We start from the raw sequence: 16,983 nt of genomic DNA on the forward strand, positions 1-16,983 counted from the left end.
GTAAGATAAGGTGGAAACCATCAGCAAGGATCTGATCCACTGTCATTAATAAGATAAGGTGGAAACCATCAGCGAGGATCTGATCCACTGTCATTAGTAAGATAAGGTGGAAACCATCAGCGAGGATCTGATCCACTGTCATTAGTAAGATAAGGTGGAATCCATCAGCGAGGATCTGATCCACTGTCATTAGTAAGATAAGGTGGAAACCATCAGCGAGGATCTGATCCACTGTCATTAGTAAGATAAGGTGGAAACCATCAGCAAGGATCTGATCCACTGTCATTAATAAGATAAGGTGGAAACCATCAGCGAGGATCTGATCCACTGTCATTAGTAAGATAAGGTGGAAACCATCAGCGAGGATCTGATCCGCTGTCATTAGTAAGATAAGGTGGAAACCATCAGCGAGGATCTGATCCACTGTCATTAATAAGATAAGGTGGAAACCATCAGCAAGGATCTGATCCACTGTCATTAGTAAGATAAGGTGGAAACCATCAGCGAGGATCTGATCCGCTGTCATTAGTAAGATAAGGTGGAAACCATCAGCGAGGATCTGATCCACTGTCATTAGTAAGATAAGATGGAATCCATCAGCGAGGATCTGATCCACTGTCATTAATAAGATAAGATGGAAACCATCAGCGAGGATCTGATCCACTGTCATTAGTAAGATAAGATGGAATCCATCAGCGAGGATCTGATCCACTGTCATTAGTAAGATAAGGTGGAAACCATCAGCGAGGATCTGCTTTTCAAGGGTTAAATCCCCGTGTGTACACTGCATTTGGTAATAATGGACACTATGGGGGGCGAGGACACGAGTGTGAGCTCCTGGTATCATACAGCGGGGGTGCGAGGATACAAGCATGAACTCCTGGTAAGATACAGGGCGGGCGAGGACACGAGTGTGAGCTCCTGGTAAGATACGGAGGGGCGGAACACGAGTGTGAGCTCCTGGTATCATACAGCGGGGGGGAGAGGACACGAGTATGAGCTCCTGGTAAGGTACGGGGAGGCGAGGACACGAGTATGAGCTCCTGGTATCATTGAGCGGGGGGCGAGGACATGAGTATGAGCTCCTGGTAAGATACGGGGGGCGAAGACACGAGTGTGAGCTCCTGGTATCCTACAGCGGGGGGTGAGGACACGAGTGTGAGCTCCTGATATCATACAGCGGGGGGTGAGGACACGAGTATGAGCTCCTGGTATCATACAGCAGGGGGCGAGGACACGAGTGTGAGCTCCTGATATCATACAACAGGGGACGAGGACACGAGTGTGAGCTCCTGATATCATACAGCAGGGGGAGAGGACACGAGTGTGAGCTCCTGGTATCATACAGCGGGGGGTGAGGACACGAGTATGAGCTCCTGGTATCATACAGCAGGGGGCGAAGACACGAGTGTGAGCTCCTGGTATCATACAACAGGGGACGAGGACACGAGTGTGAGCTCCTGATATCATACAGCAGGGGGAGAGGACACGAGTGTGAGCTCCTGATATCATACAGCAGGGGGCGAGGACACGAGTGTGAGCTCCTGGTATCATACAGCAGGGGACGAGGACACGAGTGTGAGCTCCTGATATCATACAGCAGGGGGAGAGGACACGAGTGTGAGCTCCTGGTATCATACAGCAGGGGGCGAGGACACGAGTATGAGCTCCTGGTAAGATGCAGCGGGGGCGAGGACACGAGTATGAGAACGTGCGCTCCTGGTAAGATACAGTGGGGGATGAGGACATGAGTATGAGCTCCTGCTAAGTTACGGGTACGGGGGTGGGGCGAGGACACGACTATGAGCTCCTGGTAAGATACCGCAGGGGGCGAGGAGACGAGTATGAGATCCTGGTAAGAAACAGTGGGGTGTGAGAAAACGAGTATGGGCTCCTGGTAAGATACAGCGGGGGGCAAAGACACGAGTATAACTGTAGGGGGAGACCTCCAGGGGGTCTCTCTCTCAGGGTCTCAGAGGAGGATTCCAAATCAGAACTGCGCAGATGTATATGAATCAGGAGAAATTACCACAAAGAGACATATCTCTATCCGGGAGAAGCAAAATGCTCTTCTGACCCTTGTATTCAACACCTAGCATATGTATATACAGCTTACTCAATACATCCACGTTATCTATTAACCAACCAGCTAGCCGGGCAAAGTTAATTCTTGTTTGAACAGTCTTAGCAATATTCGTTAGCAAAACATTCAAGTCTGTTTAGACATGGATGAGAGTCTATGAATAGAACAATGTCAGTTACTTATTCTCCTCTATTCATGAATGCTAGTTACCAGTCTGAAACCACAGATAAGTATCTCTTCTATTCATGAACTAAAACTTGTTCTACCTCGCCCTAAGCATAATTAGTTTTGGTTATACATTCCGTTAATATTTCAATAAGGTATATATAGAGATACATAAAGCATTCAAAGGACAGATTATCTTATTATACTGGACAAACGATTCATAGCCTAGGCCTTCACATAAGCTCCTGGTAAGATACAGCGGGGGCCAAGGACATGAGTATGAGATCCTGGTAAGATACAGCGGGGGCCAAGGACATGAGTATGAGATCCTGGTAAGATACAGCGGGGGCCAAGGACATGAGTATGAGATCCTGGTAAGATACAGCGGGGTGCGAGAGAACGAGTATGAGCTCCTGGTAAGATACAGCGAGGAAGAGAACATGAATATTAGCTCCTGGTAAGATGCAAGTACGGGGGGAGACGAGGACACGAGTATGAGCTCCTGGTAAGATGCAGTGGGAAGTGAGGACACGAGTATGAGCTCCTGGTAAGATGCAGTGGGAGGTGAGGACACGAGTATGAGCTCCTGGTAAGATGCAGTGGGGACAAGGACACGAGTATGAGCTCCTAGTAAGATACGGGGGGGCGAGGACACGAGTATGAGCTCCTGGTAAGATACGGGGGGGCGAGGACACGAGTATGAGCTCCTGGTAAGATGCAGAAAGGGGCCAGGACACGAGTATGAGCTCCTGGTAAGATGCAGAAAGGGGCCAGGACACGAGTATGAGCTCCTGGTAAGATGCAGAAAGGGGCCAGGACACGAGTATGAGCTCCTGGTAAGATACGGGGGAGACGAGGACACGAGTATGAGCTCCTGGTAAGATACGGGGGGGCGAGGACACGAGTATGAGCTCCTGGTAAGATACGGGGGAGACGAGGACACGAGTATGAGCTCCTGGTAAGATACGGGGGGGCGAGGACATGAGTATGAGCTCCTGGTAAGATACGGGGGGGCGAGGACACGAGTATGAGCTCCTGGTAAGATACGGGGGAGACGAGGACACGAGTATGAGCTCCTGGTAAGATACGGGGGGGCGAGGACACGAGTATGAGCTCCTGGTAAGAAATGGGGGGGCGAGGACATGAGTATGAGCTCCTGGTAAGAAATGGGGGGGGCGAGGACATGAGTATGAGCTCCTGGTAAGATTCAGTGGGAGGTGAGGACACGAGTATGAGCTCCTGGTAAGATGCAGTGGGGACAAGGACACGAGTATGAGCTCCTAGTAAGATACGGGGGGGCGAGGACACGAGTATGAGCTCCTGGTAAGATACGGGGGGGGCGAGGACACGAGTATGAGCTCCTGGTAAGATGCAGAAAGGGGCCAGGACACGAGTATGAGCTCCTGGTAAGATGCAGAAAGGGGCCAGGACACGAGTATGCGCTCCTGGTAAGATGCAGAAAGGGGCCAGGACACGAGTATGAGCTCCTGGTAAGATACGGGGGGGCGAGGACACGAGTATGAGCTCCTGGTAAGATACGGGGGGGCGAGGACACGAGTATGAGCTCCTGGTAAGATACGGGGGAGACGAGGACACGAGTATGAGCTCCTGGTAAGATACGGGGGGGCGAGGACATGAGTATGAGCTCCTGGTAAGATACGGGGGGGCGAGGACATGAGTATGAGCTCCTGGTAAGAAATGGGGGGGCGAGGACATGAGTATGAGCTCCTGGTAAGATACGGGGGGGCGAGGACATGAGAATGAGCACATGAAAAGATACGGGGGGGCGAAGACACGAGTATGAGCACATGGAAAGATAAGGGGGGCGAGGACATGAGTATGAGCACATGGTAAGATACGGGGGGCGAGGACATGAGTATGAGCACATGGTAAGATACGGCGGGAGCGTCACTGGTCCATTGGGTCATCCATAATTTCCACTATTTATCGTGCTGGCGTCACTCACAGGCGCAGATGTGCTGCATCCATGCACGCAGGACCGGAGCAGGCAGGTGTGTTTGCTCTCACTTTATTCCTGCTGTCATCCAGAGAATTCAGCGTTCACAGATTTGGACGCTTTTTTTTTTCTTTACTTTACCAAAGGGGTGAGTCTCCAGGAATCCTATAAGCACCGCCCCCTTGCAAAAGTCCATCAAAATTTGCATCAAATAAAAAGCCCCAAGTTTTTACACCCAAATGGTGGATTTAAAACCAACTGAACACAGAATAGCGGGAATAAAAAAAAGAGCAAAAACTGCCCACTTCTGACCCCAGAAAGGTCCTCTAAAAGAGGATCTCTGGGATTTAAGCCCCTCCCTCTGGACTATGTGTATGGTACATCAATAGCACATCAGAGAGGGTTCATTTCTTGACTTGAAGGAGCTGCAGAGCTTGTAAACGCTGCGCCTGTGCTCACACCGCTCTGCAGACCTGCCTGCTGACCTGCCCACTGAAGTGAATGGGACGGAGCTGTAATATGCAGCACAGCTGGCTGTCAGATACAGGGGTTCACACATGCACCATTATCGGGGTCTCCTGCTATTAATGACCCATAGTGATTCCGGACGACTCCTATGAAGTCCAGGAATGAGAAGTTCAGTAGATTACACATGGCTGTCAGGGAATGGAAACGTTACTGCTCACGTTACAGGCTGAGCACATGACGAGTCCTGCTCGCAGCGCTGAGGGTTTGTTACAATGGGGCGGACAATGCGCTGAAGCAGGAAAGCTTCAGGAAGCATGGTTTTTACCAGATAGAAAAACTCAATGTCGTCTCCTTCTTGCTCCTCAAGGGTGTAATCCACGGTCACCATGACGGTCTGATCACACGCCGCCGAGCTCTTGACCAGACGGATATACACGGACCTATTGGACACCACATATACGACTTCTAGGTAGAGATAGGCACTGGGGTGGCGGACGGACACCATATTGTTGTTGTAGGGTTCATTCTTCTCATCAGTTGTGGCCTAAAATAAAGCAAAAATTACCAACAATATCAAAGACATCAAAAACCTTCCTGTCCAATCAAATGATCCGTAAAAACAGTTTTCCAGAAAAACTATGCGGCAATTAGCAAGTCAAAACACGGACAGGTAGTCCCGGACCAAGATGGAAGAGCCCTCTGTAAGGTATGATCCACTGTAGGGAGCCCTCTGTATGGTATGATCCACTGTAGGGAGCCCTCTGTATGGTATGATCCACTGTAGGGAGCCCTCTGTATGGTATGATCCACTGTAAGGAGCCCTCTGTATGGTATGATCCACTGTAGGGAGCCCTCTGTATGGTATGATCCACTGTAGGGAGACGTCTGTATGGTATGATCCACTGTAGGGAGCCCTCTGTATGGTATGATCCACTGTAGGGAGCCCTCTGTGTGGTATGATCCACTGTAGGGAGCCCTCTGTGTGGTATGATCCACTGTAGGGAGCCCTCTGTATGGTATGATCCACTGTAGGGAGCCCTCTGTGTGGTATGATCCACTGTAGGGAGCCCTCTGTGTGGTATGATCCACTGTAGGGAGCCCTCTGTGTGGTATGATCCACTGTAGGGAGGGCTCTGTATGGTATGATCTACTGTAGGGAGCCCTCTGTATGGCATGATCCACTGTAGGGAGCCCTCTGTATGGTATGATCCACTGTAGGGAGCCCTCTGTATGGTATGATCCACTGTAGGGAGCCCTCTGTATGGTATGATCCACTGTAGGGAGCCCTCTGTATGGTATGATCCACTGTAGGGAGCCCTCTGTATGGTATGATCCACTGTAGGGAGCCCTCTGTGTGGTATGATCCACTGTAGGGAGCCCTCTGTATAGTATGATCCACTGTAGGGAGCCCTCTGTATGGTATGATCCACTGTAAGGAGCCCTCTGTATGGTATGATCCACTGTAGGGAACCCTCTGTATGGTATGTTAAACTGTAGGGAGCCACCTGTGTGTAATGATCCACTGTAGGGAGGTTTCTGTATGGTATGATCCACTGTAGGGAGCCCCCTGTATGGTATGATTCAGTGTAGGTATCCCTTTGTATGGTATGATCCACTGTAGGGAGCCCTCTGTATGGTATGATCCTCTGTGGGGAGGGTTCTGTATGGTATGATCCACTGTGGGGAGCCCCTTGTATGGTATGATCCACTGTAGGGAGCCCTCTGTGTGGTATGATCCACTGTAGGGAGGGCTCTGCATGGTATGATCCACTGTAGGGAGCCCTCTGTATGGCATGATCCACTGTAGGGAGCCCTTTGTATGGTATGATCCACTGTAGGGAGGTTTCTGTATGGTATGATCCACTGTAGGGAGCCCTCTGTGTGGTATGATCCACTGTGGGGAGCCCCTTGTGTGGTATTATCCACTGTAGGGAGCCCTCTGTATGGTATGATCCACTGTAGGGAGCCCTCTGTGTGGTATGATCCACTGTGAGGAGCCCCCTGTGTGGTATTATCCACTGTAGGGAGCCCTCTGTATGGTATGATCCACTGTAGGGAGCCCTCTGTGTGGTATGATCCACTGTAGGGAGCCCCCTGTATGGTATGATCCACTGTAGGGACCCCTCTGTATGGTATGATCCACTGTAGGGAGCCCTCTGTATGGTATGATCAACTGTAGGGAGCCCTCTGTATGGTATGATCCACTGTAGGGAGCCCTCTGTATGGTATGATCCACTGTAGGGAGCTCTCTGTGTGGTATGATCCACTGTAGGGAGCCCTCTGTATGGTATGATGAACTGTAGGGAGCCCTCTGTGTGGTATGATCCACTGTAGGGAGCCCTCTGTATGGTATGATCCACTGTAGGGAGCCCTCTGTGTGGTATGATCCACTGTAGGGAGCCCTCTGTGTGGTATGATCCACTGTAGGGAGCCCTCTGTGTGGTATGATCCACTGTGGGGAGCCCCCTATGTGGTATGATCCACTATAGGGAGCCCTCTGTGTGGTATGATCCACGGTAGGGAGCCCTCTGTGTGGTATGATCCACTGTAGGGAGCCCTCTGTGTGGTATGATCCACTGTAGGGAGCTCTCTGTGTGGTATGATCCACTGTAGGGAGCCCTCTGTGATGTATGATCCACTGTAGGGAGCCTTCTGTATGGTATGATCCACTGTATGGAGCCCCCTGTTTGGTATGATCCACTGTAGGGAGCCTTCTGTATGGTATGATCCACTGTATGGAGCCCCCTGTTTGGTATGATCCACTGTAGGGAGCCCTCTATATAGTATGATCCACTGTAGGGAGCCCACTGTGTGGTATGATCCACTGTAGGGAGCCCTCTGTGTGGTATGATCCACTGTAGGGAGCCCTCTGTGTGGTATGATCCACTGTAGGGAGCCCTCTGTGTGGTATGATCCACTATAGGGAGCCCTGTGTTTGGTATGATCCACTGTAGGGAGCCCTGTGTTTGGTATGATCCACTGTAGGGAGCCCTGTGTTTGGTATGATCCACTGTAGGGAGCCCTGTGTTTGGTATGATCCACTGTAGGGAGCCCTCTGTGTGGTATGATCCACTGTAGGGAACCCTGTGTTTGGTATGATCCACTGTAGGGATAGCCCTCTGTATGGTATGATCCACTGTAGGGAGCCCTGTGTTTGGTATGATCCACTGTAGGGAGCCCCCTGTTTGGTATGATCCACTGTAGGGAGCCCTCTGATGTATGATCCACTGTATAATGCCCCCTGTATGGTATGATCCACTGTAGGGAGCCCTCTGTGTGGTATGATCCACTGTATGGAGCCCTCTGTGTGGTATGATCAACTGTAGGGAGCCCTCTGTGTGGTATGATCCACTGTAGGGAGCCCTCTGTGTGGTATGATCCACTGTAGGGAGCCCTCTGTGTGGTATGATCCACTGTAGGGAGCCCTCTGTGTGGTATGATACACTGTAGGGAGCCCTCTGTGTGGTATGATCCACTGTAGGGAGCCCTCTGTGTGGTATGATCCACTGTAGGGAGCCCTCTGTATAGTATGATCCACTGTAGGGAGCCCTCTGTGTGGTATGATCCACTGTAGGGAGCCCTCTTTGTGGTATGATCCACTGTATGGAGCCCTCTGTGTGGTATGATCCACTGTAGGGAGCCCACTGTGTGGTATGATCCACTGTAGGGAGCCCACTGTGTGGTATGATCCACTGTAGGGAGCCCTCTGTGTGGTATAATCCACTGTAGGGAGCCCTCTGTATGGTATGATCCACTGCAGGGAGCCATCTGTGTGGTATGATCCACTGTAGGGAGCCCTCTATATGGTATGATCCACTGTAGGGAGCTCTCTATGTGGTATGATCCACTGTGGGGAGCCCCCTATATGGTATGATCCACTGTAGGGAGCCCTCTGTGTGGTATGATCCACTGTAGGGAGCCCTCTGTGTGGTATGATCCACTGTAGGGAGCCCCCTGTGTGGTATTATCCACTGTAGGGAGCCCTCTGTGTGGTATTATCCACTGTAGGGAGCCCCATGTGTGGTATGATCCACTGTAGGGAGCCCTCTGTGTGGTATGATCCACTGTAGGGAGCCCTCTGTGTGGTATTATCCACTGTAGGGAGCCCCCTGTGTGGTATGATCCACTGTAGGGAGCCCCCTGTGTGGTATTATCCACTGTAGGGAGCCCCCTGTGTGGTATGATCCACTGTAGGGAGCCCTGTGTTTGGTATGATCCACTGTAGGGAACCCGGTGTTTGGTATGATCCACTGTAGGGAGCCCTCTGTATGGTATGATCCACTGTAGGGAGCCCTGTGTTTGGTATGATCCACTGTAGGGAACCCGGTGTTTGGTATGATCCACTGTAGGGAGCCCTCTGTATGGTATTATCCACTGTAGGGAGCCCTCTGTATGGTATGATCCACTGTATGGAGCCCCCTGTATGGTATGATCCACTGTAGGGAGCCCTCTGTGTGGTATGATCTACTGTAGGGAGCCCTCTGTATGGTATAATCCACTGTAGGGAGCCCTCTGTGTGGTATGATAAACTGTATGGAGAACTCTGTGTGGTATGATCCACTGTAGGGAGCCCTCTGTGTGGTATGATCCACTGTAGGGAGCCCTCTGTGTGGTATGATCCACTGTAGGGAGCCCTCTGTATGGTATGATCCACTGTATGGAGCCCTCTGTATGGTATGATCCACTGTGGGGAGCCCCTTGTATGGTATGATCCACTGTAGGGAGCCCTCTGTGTGGTATGATCCATTGTAGGGAGGGCTCTGTATGGTATGATCCACTGTAGGGAGCCCTCTGTATGGCATAATCCACTGTAGGGAGCCCTCTGTATGGTATGATCCACTGTAGGGAGGTTTCTGTATGGTATGATCCACTGTAGGGAGCCCTCTGTGTGGTATGATCCACTGTGGGGAGCCCCCTGTGTGGTATTATCCACTGTAGGGAGCCCTCTGTATGGTATGATCCACTGTAGGGAGCCCTCTGTGTGGTATGATCCACTGTGGGGAGCCCCCTGTGTGGTATTATCCACTGTAGGGAACCCTCTGTATGGTATGATCCACTGTAGGGAGCCCTCTGTGTGGTATGATCCACTGTAGGGAGCCCCCTGTATGGTATGATCCACTGTAGGGACCCCTCTGTATGGTATGATCCACTGTAAGAAGCCCTCTGTATGGTATGATCCACTGTAGGGAGCCCTCTGTATGGTATGATCCACTGTAGGGAGCCCTCTGTATGGTATGATCCACTGTAGGGAGCCCTCTGTATGGTATGATGAACTGTAGGGAGCCCTCTGTGTGGTATGATCCACTGTAGGGAGCCCTCTTTGTGGTATGATCCACTGTAGGGAGCCCTCTGTGTGGTATGATCCACTGTAGGGAGCCCTCTGTGTGGTATGATCCACTGTAGGGAGCCCTCTGTGTGGTATGATCCACTGTAGGGAGCCCTCTGTGTGGTATGATCCACTGTAGGGAGCCCTGTGTTTGGTATGATCCACTGTAGGGAGCCCTGTGTTTGGTATGATCCTCTGTAGGGAGCCCTCTGTGTGGTATGATCCACTGTAGGGAACCCTGTGTTTGGTATGATCCACTGTAGGGAGCCCCCTGTGTGGTATGATCCACTGTAGGGAGCCCCCTGTATAGTATGATCTACTGTAGGGAGCCCTCTGTATGGTATGATCCACTGTAGGGAGCCCTCTGTGTGGTATGATCCACTGTAGGGAGCCCTCTGTATGATATGATCCACTGTAAGGAGCCCTCTGTATGGTATGATCCACTGTGGGGAGCCCTCTGTGTGGTATGATCCACTGTAGGGAGCCCTCTGTATGGTATGATCCACTGTAGGGAGCCCTCTGTATGGTATGATCCACTGTAGGGAGCCCTCTGTGTGGTATGAGCCACTGTAGGGAGCCCTGTGTGGTATGATCCACTGTAGGGAGCCCCCTGTATGGTATGATCCACTGTAGGGAGCCCCCTGTATGGTATGATCCACTGTAGGGAGCCCTCTGTGATGTATGATCCACTGTAGGAAGCCCTCTGTGTGGTATGATCCACTGTGGGGAGCCCTGTGTGTGGTATGATCCAGTGTAGGGAGCCCTCTGTATGGTATGATCCACTGTAGGGAGCCTTCTGTATGGTATGATCCACTGTAGGGAGCCCTGTGTTTGGTATGATCCACTGTAGGGAGCCCTCTGTATGGTATAATCCACTGTAGGGAGCCCTCTGTATGGTATGATCCATTGTAGGGAGCCCTCTGTATGGTATGATCCACTGTAGGGAGCCCTATGTGTGGTATGATCCACTGTAGGGAGCCCCCTGTGTGGTATGATCCACTGTATGGAGCCCTCTGTGTGTTATGATCCACTGTAGGGAGCCCTCTGTGTGGTATGATCCACTGTAGGGAGCCCCCTGTGTGGTATGATCCACTGTATGGAGCCCTCTGTGTGTTATGATCCACTGTAGGGAGCCCTCTGTGTGGTATGATCCACTGTATGGAGCCCTCTGTGTGGTATGATCCACTGTAGGGAGCCCTCTGTGTGGTATGATCCACTGTAGGGAGCCCTCTGTGTCGTATGATCCACTGTAGGGAGCCCTCTGTATGGTATGATCCACTGTAGGGAGCCCTCTGTGTGGTATGATCCACTGTAGGGAGCCCTCTGTATGGTATGATCCACTGTAGGGAGCCCTCTGTATGGTATGATCCACTGTAGGGAGCCCTCTGTATGGTATGATCCACTGTAGGGAGCCCTCTGTATGGTATGATCCACTGTAGGGAGCCCTCTGTGTGGTATGATCCACTGTAGGGAGCCCTCTGTATGGTATGATCCACTGTAGGGAGCCCTCTGTATGGTATGATTCACTGTAGTGAGCCCCCTGTATGGTATGTTCCACTGTGGGGAGCCCCCTGTGTGGTATGATCCACTGTAGGGAGCCCCCTGTATGGTACGATCCACTGTAGGGAGCCCTCTGTGTGTTATGATCCACTGTATGGAGCCCCCTGTATGGTATGATCCACTGTGTGGAGCCCCCTGTATGGTATGATCCACTATAGGGAGCCCCCTGTATGGTATGATCCACTGTAGGGAGCCCCCTGTATGGTATGATCCACTGTAGGGAGCCCCCTGTATGGTACGATCCACTGTAGGGAGCCCCCTGTATGGTATGATCCACTGTAGGGAGCCCCCTGTATGGTACGATCCACTGTAGGGAGCCCCCTGTATGGTATGATCCACTGTAGGGAGCCCCCTGTATGGTATGATCCACTGTGTGGAGCCCCCTGTGTGGTATGATCCACTATAGGGAGCCCCCTGTATGGTATGATCCACTGTAGGGAGCCCCCTGTATGGTATGATCCACTGTAGGGAGCCCCCTGTATGGTACGATCCACTGTAGGGAGCCCTCTATGTGTTATGATCCACTGTATGGAGCCCTCTCTGTGGTATGATCCACTGTAGGGAGCCCTCTGTGTGGTATGATCCACTGTATGGAGCCCTTTGTGTGGTATGATCCACTGTAGGGAGCCCCCTGTGTGGTATGATCCACTGTAGGGAGCCCAGTGTGTGGTATGATCCACTGTAGGGAGCCCTCTGTGTGGTATAATCCACTGTAGGGAGCCCTCTGTATGGTATGATCCACTGTAGGGAGCCCTCTGCATGGTATGATCCACTGTAGGGAGCCCTCTGTATGGTATGATCCACTGTAGGGAGCCCTCTGTGTGGTACGATCCACTGTAGGGAGCCCTCTGTATGGTATGATCCACTGTATGGAGCCCTCTGTGTGGTATGATCCACTGTATGGAGCCCTCTGTGTGGTATGATCCACTGTATGGAGACCTCTGTGTGGTATGATCCACTGTAGGGAGCCCCCTGTGTGGTATGATCCACTGTAGGGAGCCCCCTGTGTGGTATGATCCACTGTAGGGAGGCCTCTGTGTGGTATAATCCACTGTAGGGAGCCCTCTGTATGGTATGATCCACTGTAGGGAGCCCTCTGTATGGTATGATCCACTGTAGGGAGCCCTCTGTATGGTATGATCCACTGTAGGGAGCCCTCTGTATGGTATGATCCACTGTAGGGAGCCCTCTGTATGGTATGATCCACTGTAGGGAGCCCTCTGTGTGGTATGATCCACTGTAGGGAGCCCTCTGTGTGGTATGATCCACTGTAGGGAGCCCCCTGTATGGTATGATCCACTGTAGGGAGCCCCCTGTATGGTACGATCCACTGTAGGGAGCCCCCTGTATGGTATGATCCACTGTAGGGAGCCCCCTGTATGGTACGATCCACTGTAGGGAGCCCCCTGTATGGTATGATCCACTGTAGGGAGCCCCCTGTATGGTATGATCCACTGTGTGGAGCCCCCTGTGTGGTATGATCCACTATAGGGAGCCCCCTGTATGGTATGATCCACTGTAGGGAGCCCCCTGTATGGTATGATCCACTGTAGGGAGCCCCCTGTATGGTACGATCCACTGTAGGGAGCCCTCTATGTGTTATGATCCACTGTATGGAGCCCTCTCTGTGGTATGATCCACTGTAGGGAGCCCTCTGTGTGGTATGATCCACTGTATGGAGCCCTTTGTGTGGTATGATCCACTGTAGGGAGCCCCCTGTGTGGTATGATCCACTGTAGGGAGCCCCCTGTGTGGTATGATCCACTGTAGGGAGGCCTCTGTGTGGTATAATCCACTGTAGGGAGCCCTCTGTATGGTATGATCCACTGTAGGGAGCCCTCTGTATGGTATGATCCACTGTAGGGAGCCCTCTGTATGGTATGATCCACTGTAGGGAGCCCTCTGTATGGTATGATCCACTGTAGGGAGCCCTCTGTATGGTATGATCCACTGTAGGGAGCCCTCTGTGTGGTATGATCCACTGTAGGGAGCCCTCTGTGTGGTATGATCCACTGTAGGGAGCCCCCTGTATGGTATGATCCACTGTAGGGAGCCCCCTGTATGGTACGATCCACTGTAGGGAGCCCCCTGTATGGTATGATCCACTGTAGGGAGCCCCCTGTATGGTACGATCCACTGTAGGGAGCCCCCTGTATGGTATGATCCACTGTAGGGAGCCCCCTGTATGGTATGATCCACTGTGTGGAGCCACCTGTGTGGTATGATCCACTATAGGGAGCCCCCTGTATGGTATGATCCACTGTAGGGAGCCCCCTGTATGGTATGATCCACTGTAGGGAGCCCCCTGTATGGTACGATCCACTGTAGGGAGCCCTCTATGTGTTATGATCCACTGTATGGAGCCCTCTCTGTGGTATGATCCACTGTAGGGAGCCCTCTGTGTGGTATGATCCACTGTATGGAGCCCTTTGTGTGGTATGATCCACTGTAGGGAGCCCCCTGTGTGGTATGATCCACTGTAGGGAGCCCACTGTGTGGTATGATCCACTGTAGGGAGCCCTCTGTGTGGTATAATCCACTGTAGGGAGCCCTCTGTATGGTATGATCCACTGTAGGGAGCCCTCTGCATGGTATGATCCACTGTAGGGAGCCCTCTGTATGGTATGATCCACTGTAGGGAGCCCTCTGTGTGGTACGATCCACTGTAGGGAGCCCTCTGTATGGTATGATCCACTGTATGGAGCCCTCTGTGTGGTATGATCCACTGTATGGAGCCCTCTGTGTGGTATGATCCACTGTATGGAGACCTCTGTGTGGTATGATCCACTGTAGGGAGCCCCCTGTGTGGTATGATCCACTGTAGGGAGCCCCCTGTGTGGTATGATCCACTGTAGGGAGGCCTCTGTGTGGTATAATCCACTGTAGGGAGCCCTCTGTATGGTATGATCCACTGTAGGGAGCCCTCTGTATGGTATGATCCACTGTAGGGAGCCCTCTGTATGGTATGATCCACTGTATGGAGCCCTCTGTGTGGTATGATCCACTGTAGGGAGCCCCCTGTATGGTATGATCCACTGTAGGGAGCCCCCTGTATGGTATGATCCACTGTGGGGAGCCCCCTGTGTGGTATGATGCACTATAGGGAGCCCCCTGTATGGTATGATCCACTGTAGGGAGCCCCCTGTATGGTATGATCCACTGTAGGGAGCCCCCTGTATGGTACGATCCACTGTAGGGAGCCCTCTGTGTGGTACGATCCACTGTAGGGAGCCCTCTGTGTGGTACGATCCACTGTAGGGAGCCCTCTGTGTGGTATAATCCACTGTAGGGAGCCCTCTGTATGGTATGATCCACTATAGGGAGCCCTGTGTGGTATGATCCACTGTATGGAGCCCTCTGTGTGGTATGATCCACTGTAGGGAGCACTGTGTTTGGTATGATCCACTGTAGGGAGCCCCCTGTATGGTATGATCCACTGTAGGGAGCCCCCTGTTTGGTATGATCCACTGTAGGGAGCCCTGTGTTTGGTATAATCCACTGTAGGGAGCCCTGTGTTTGGTATAATCCACTGTAGGGAGCCCCCTGTATGGTATGATCCACTGTAGGGAGCCCCCTGTTTAATATGATCCACTGTAGGGAGCCCTCTGTGATGTATGATCCACTGTAGGGAGCCCCCTGTTTGGTATGATCCACTGTAGGGAGCCCTGTGTTTGGTATAATCCACTGTAGGGAGCCCCCTGTATGGTATGATCCACTGTAGGGAGCCCCCTGTTTGGTATGATCCACTGTAGGGAGCCCTGTGTTTGGTATAATCCACTGTAGGGAGCCCCCTGTATGGTATGATCCACTGTATGGAGCCCCCTGTTTGGTATGATCCACTGTAGGGAGCCCTCTGTGATGTATGATCCACTGTAGGGAGCCCTCTGTGTGGTATGATCCACTGTAGGGAGCCCTCTGTGTGGTATGATCCACTGTAGGGAGCCCTCTGTGTGGTATGATCCACTGTATGGAGCCCTCTGTGTGGTATGATCCACTGTAGGGAGCCCTCTGTGTGGTATGATCCACTGTAGGGAGCCCTCTGTGTGGTATGATCCACTGTATGGAGCCCTCTGTGTGGTATGATCCACTGTAGGGAGCCCTCTGTGTGGTATGATCCACTGTAGGGAGCCGCCTGTATGGTATGATCCACTGTAGGGAGCCCCCTGTATGGTATGATCCACTGTAGGGAGCCCTGTGTTTGGTATGATCCACTGTAGGGAGCCCCCTGTATGGTATGATCCACTGTAGGGAGACCCCTGTTTGGTATGATCCACTGTAGGGAGCCCTGTGTTTGGTATAATCCACTGTGCGGAGCCCCCTGTATGGTATGATCCACTGTAGGGAGCCCCCTGTTTGGTATGATCCACTGTAGGGAGCCCTGTGTTTGGTATAATCCACTGTAGGGAGCCCCCTGTATGGTATGATCCACTGTAGGGAGCCCCCTGTTTAATATGATCCACTGTAGGGAGCCCTCTGTTTGGTATGATCCACTGTAGGGAGCCCTGTGTTTGGTATAATCCACTGTAGGGAGCCCCCTGTATGGTATGATCCACTGTAGGGAGCCCCCTGTTTAATATGATCCACTGTAGGGAGCCCTCTGTGTGGTATGATCCACTGTAGGGAGCCCTCTGTGTGGTATGATCCACTGTAGGGAACCCTCTGTGTGGTATGATCCACTGTGGGGAGTCCTGTGTTTGGTATGATCCACTGTGGGGAGCCCTGTGTTTGGTATGATCCACTGTAGGGAGCCCTCTGTATGGTATGATCCACTGTAGGGAGCCCTCTGTGTGGTATGATCCACTGTAGGGAGCCCTCTGTGTGGTATGATCCACTGTAGGGAGCCCTGTGTTTGGTATGATCCACTGTGGGGAGCCCTGTGTTTGGTATGATCCACTGTAGGGAGCCCTCTGTGTGGTATGATCCACTGTAGGGAGCCCTGTGTTTGGTATGATCCACTGTGGGGAGCCCTGTGTGTGGTATGATCCACTGTAGGGAGCCCTCTGTGTGGTATGATCCACTGTAGGGAGCCCTCTGTGTGGTATGATCCAACGTAGGGAGCCCTCTGTTTGGTATAATGCACTGTAGGGAGCCCTCTGTATGGTATGATCCACTGTAGGGAGCCCTCTGTATGGTATGATCCACTGTAGGGAGCCCTCTGTTTGGTATGATCCACTGTAGGGAGCCCTCTGTATGGTATGATCCACTGTAGGGAGCCCTCTGTGTGGTATGATCCACTGTAGGGAGCCCTCTGTGTGGTATGATCCACTGTAGGGAGCCCTCTGTGTGGTATGATCCACTGTAGGGAGCCCTCTGTGTGGTATGATCCACTGTAGGGAGCCCTCTGTATGGTATAATGCACTGTAGGGAGCCCTCTGTGTGGTATGATCCACTGTAGGGAGCCCTCTGTGTGGTATGATCCACTGT

The 16,983-nt window shown here is 52.0% G+C and overlaps 1 protein-coding gene across 1 annotated transcript in view; it reads right to left on the bottom strand.

Moving 5' to 3' along the window:
• The window catches only part of LOC142310604 (alpha-2-macroglobulin-like protein 1), a 291,878-nt gene that overhangs the window by 205,125 nt on the left and 69,770 nt on the right, over positions 1–16,983 (bottom strand). Inside the window, exon 12 of the mRNA XM_075348122.1 lies at positions 4,999–5,217. Within this exon, the coding sequence (XP_075204237.1) occupies positions 4,999–5,217 (219 nt within the window). The remainder of the gene's footprint in view (positions 1–4,998; positions 5,218–16,983) is intronic.

This window comes from Anomaloglossus baeobatrachus, chromosome 5 (assembly GCF_048569485.1).
Source record: "Anomaloglossus baeobatrachus isolate aAnoBae1 chromosome 5, aAnoBae1.hap1, whole genome shotgun sequence".
Classification (NCBI taxonomy): domain Eukaryota; kingdom Metazoa; phylum Chordata; class Amphibia; order Anura; family Aromobatidae; genus Anomaloglossus; species Anomaloglossus baeobatrachus.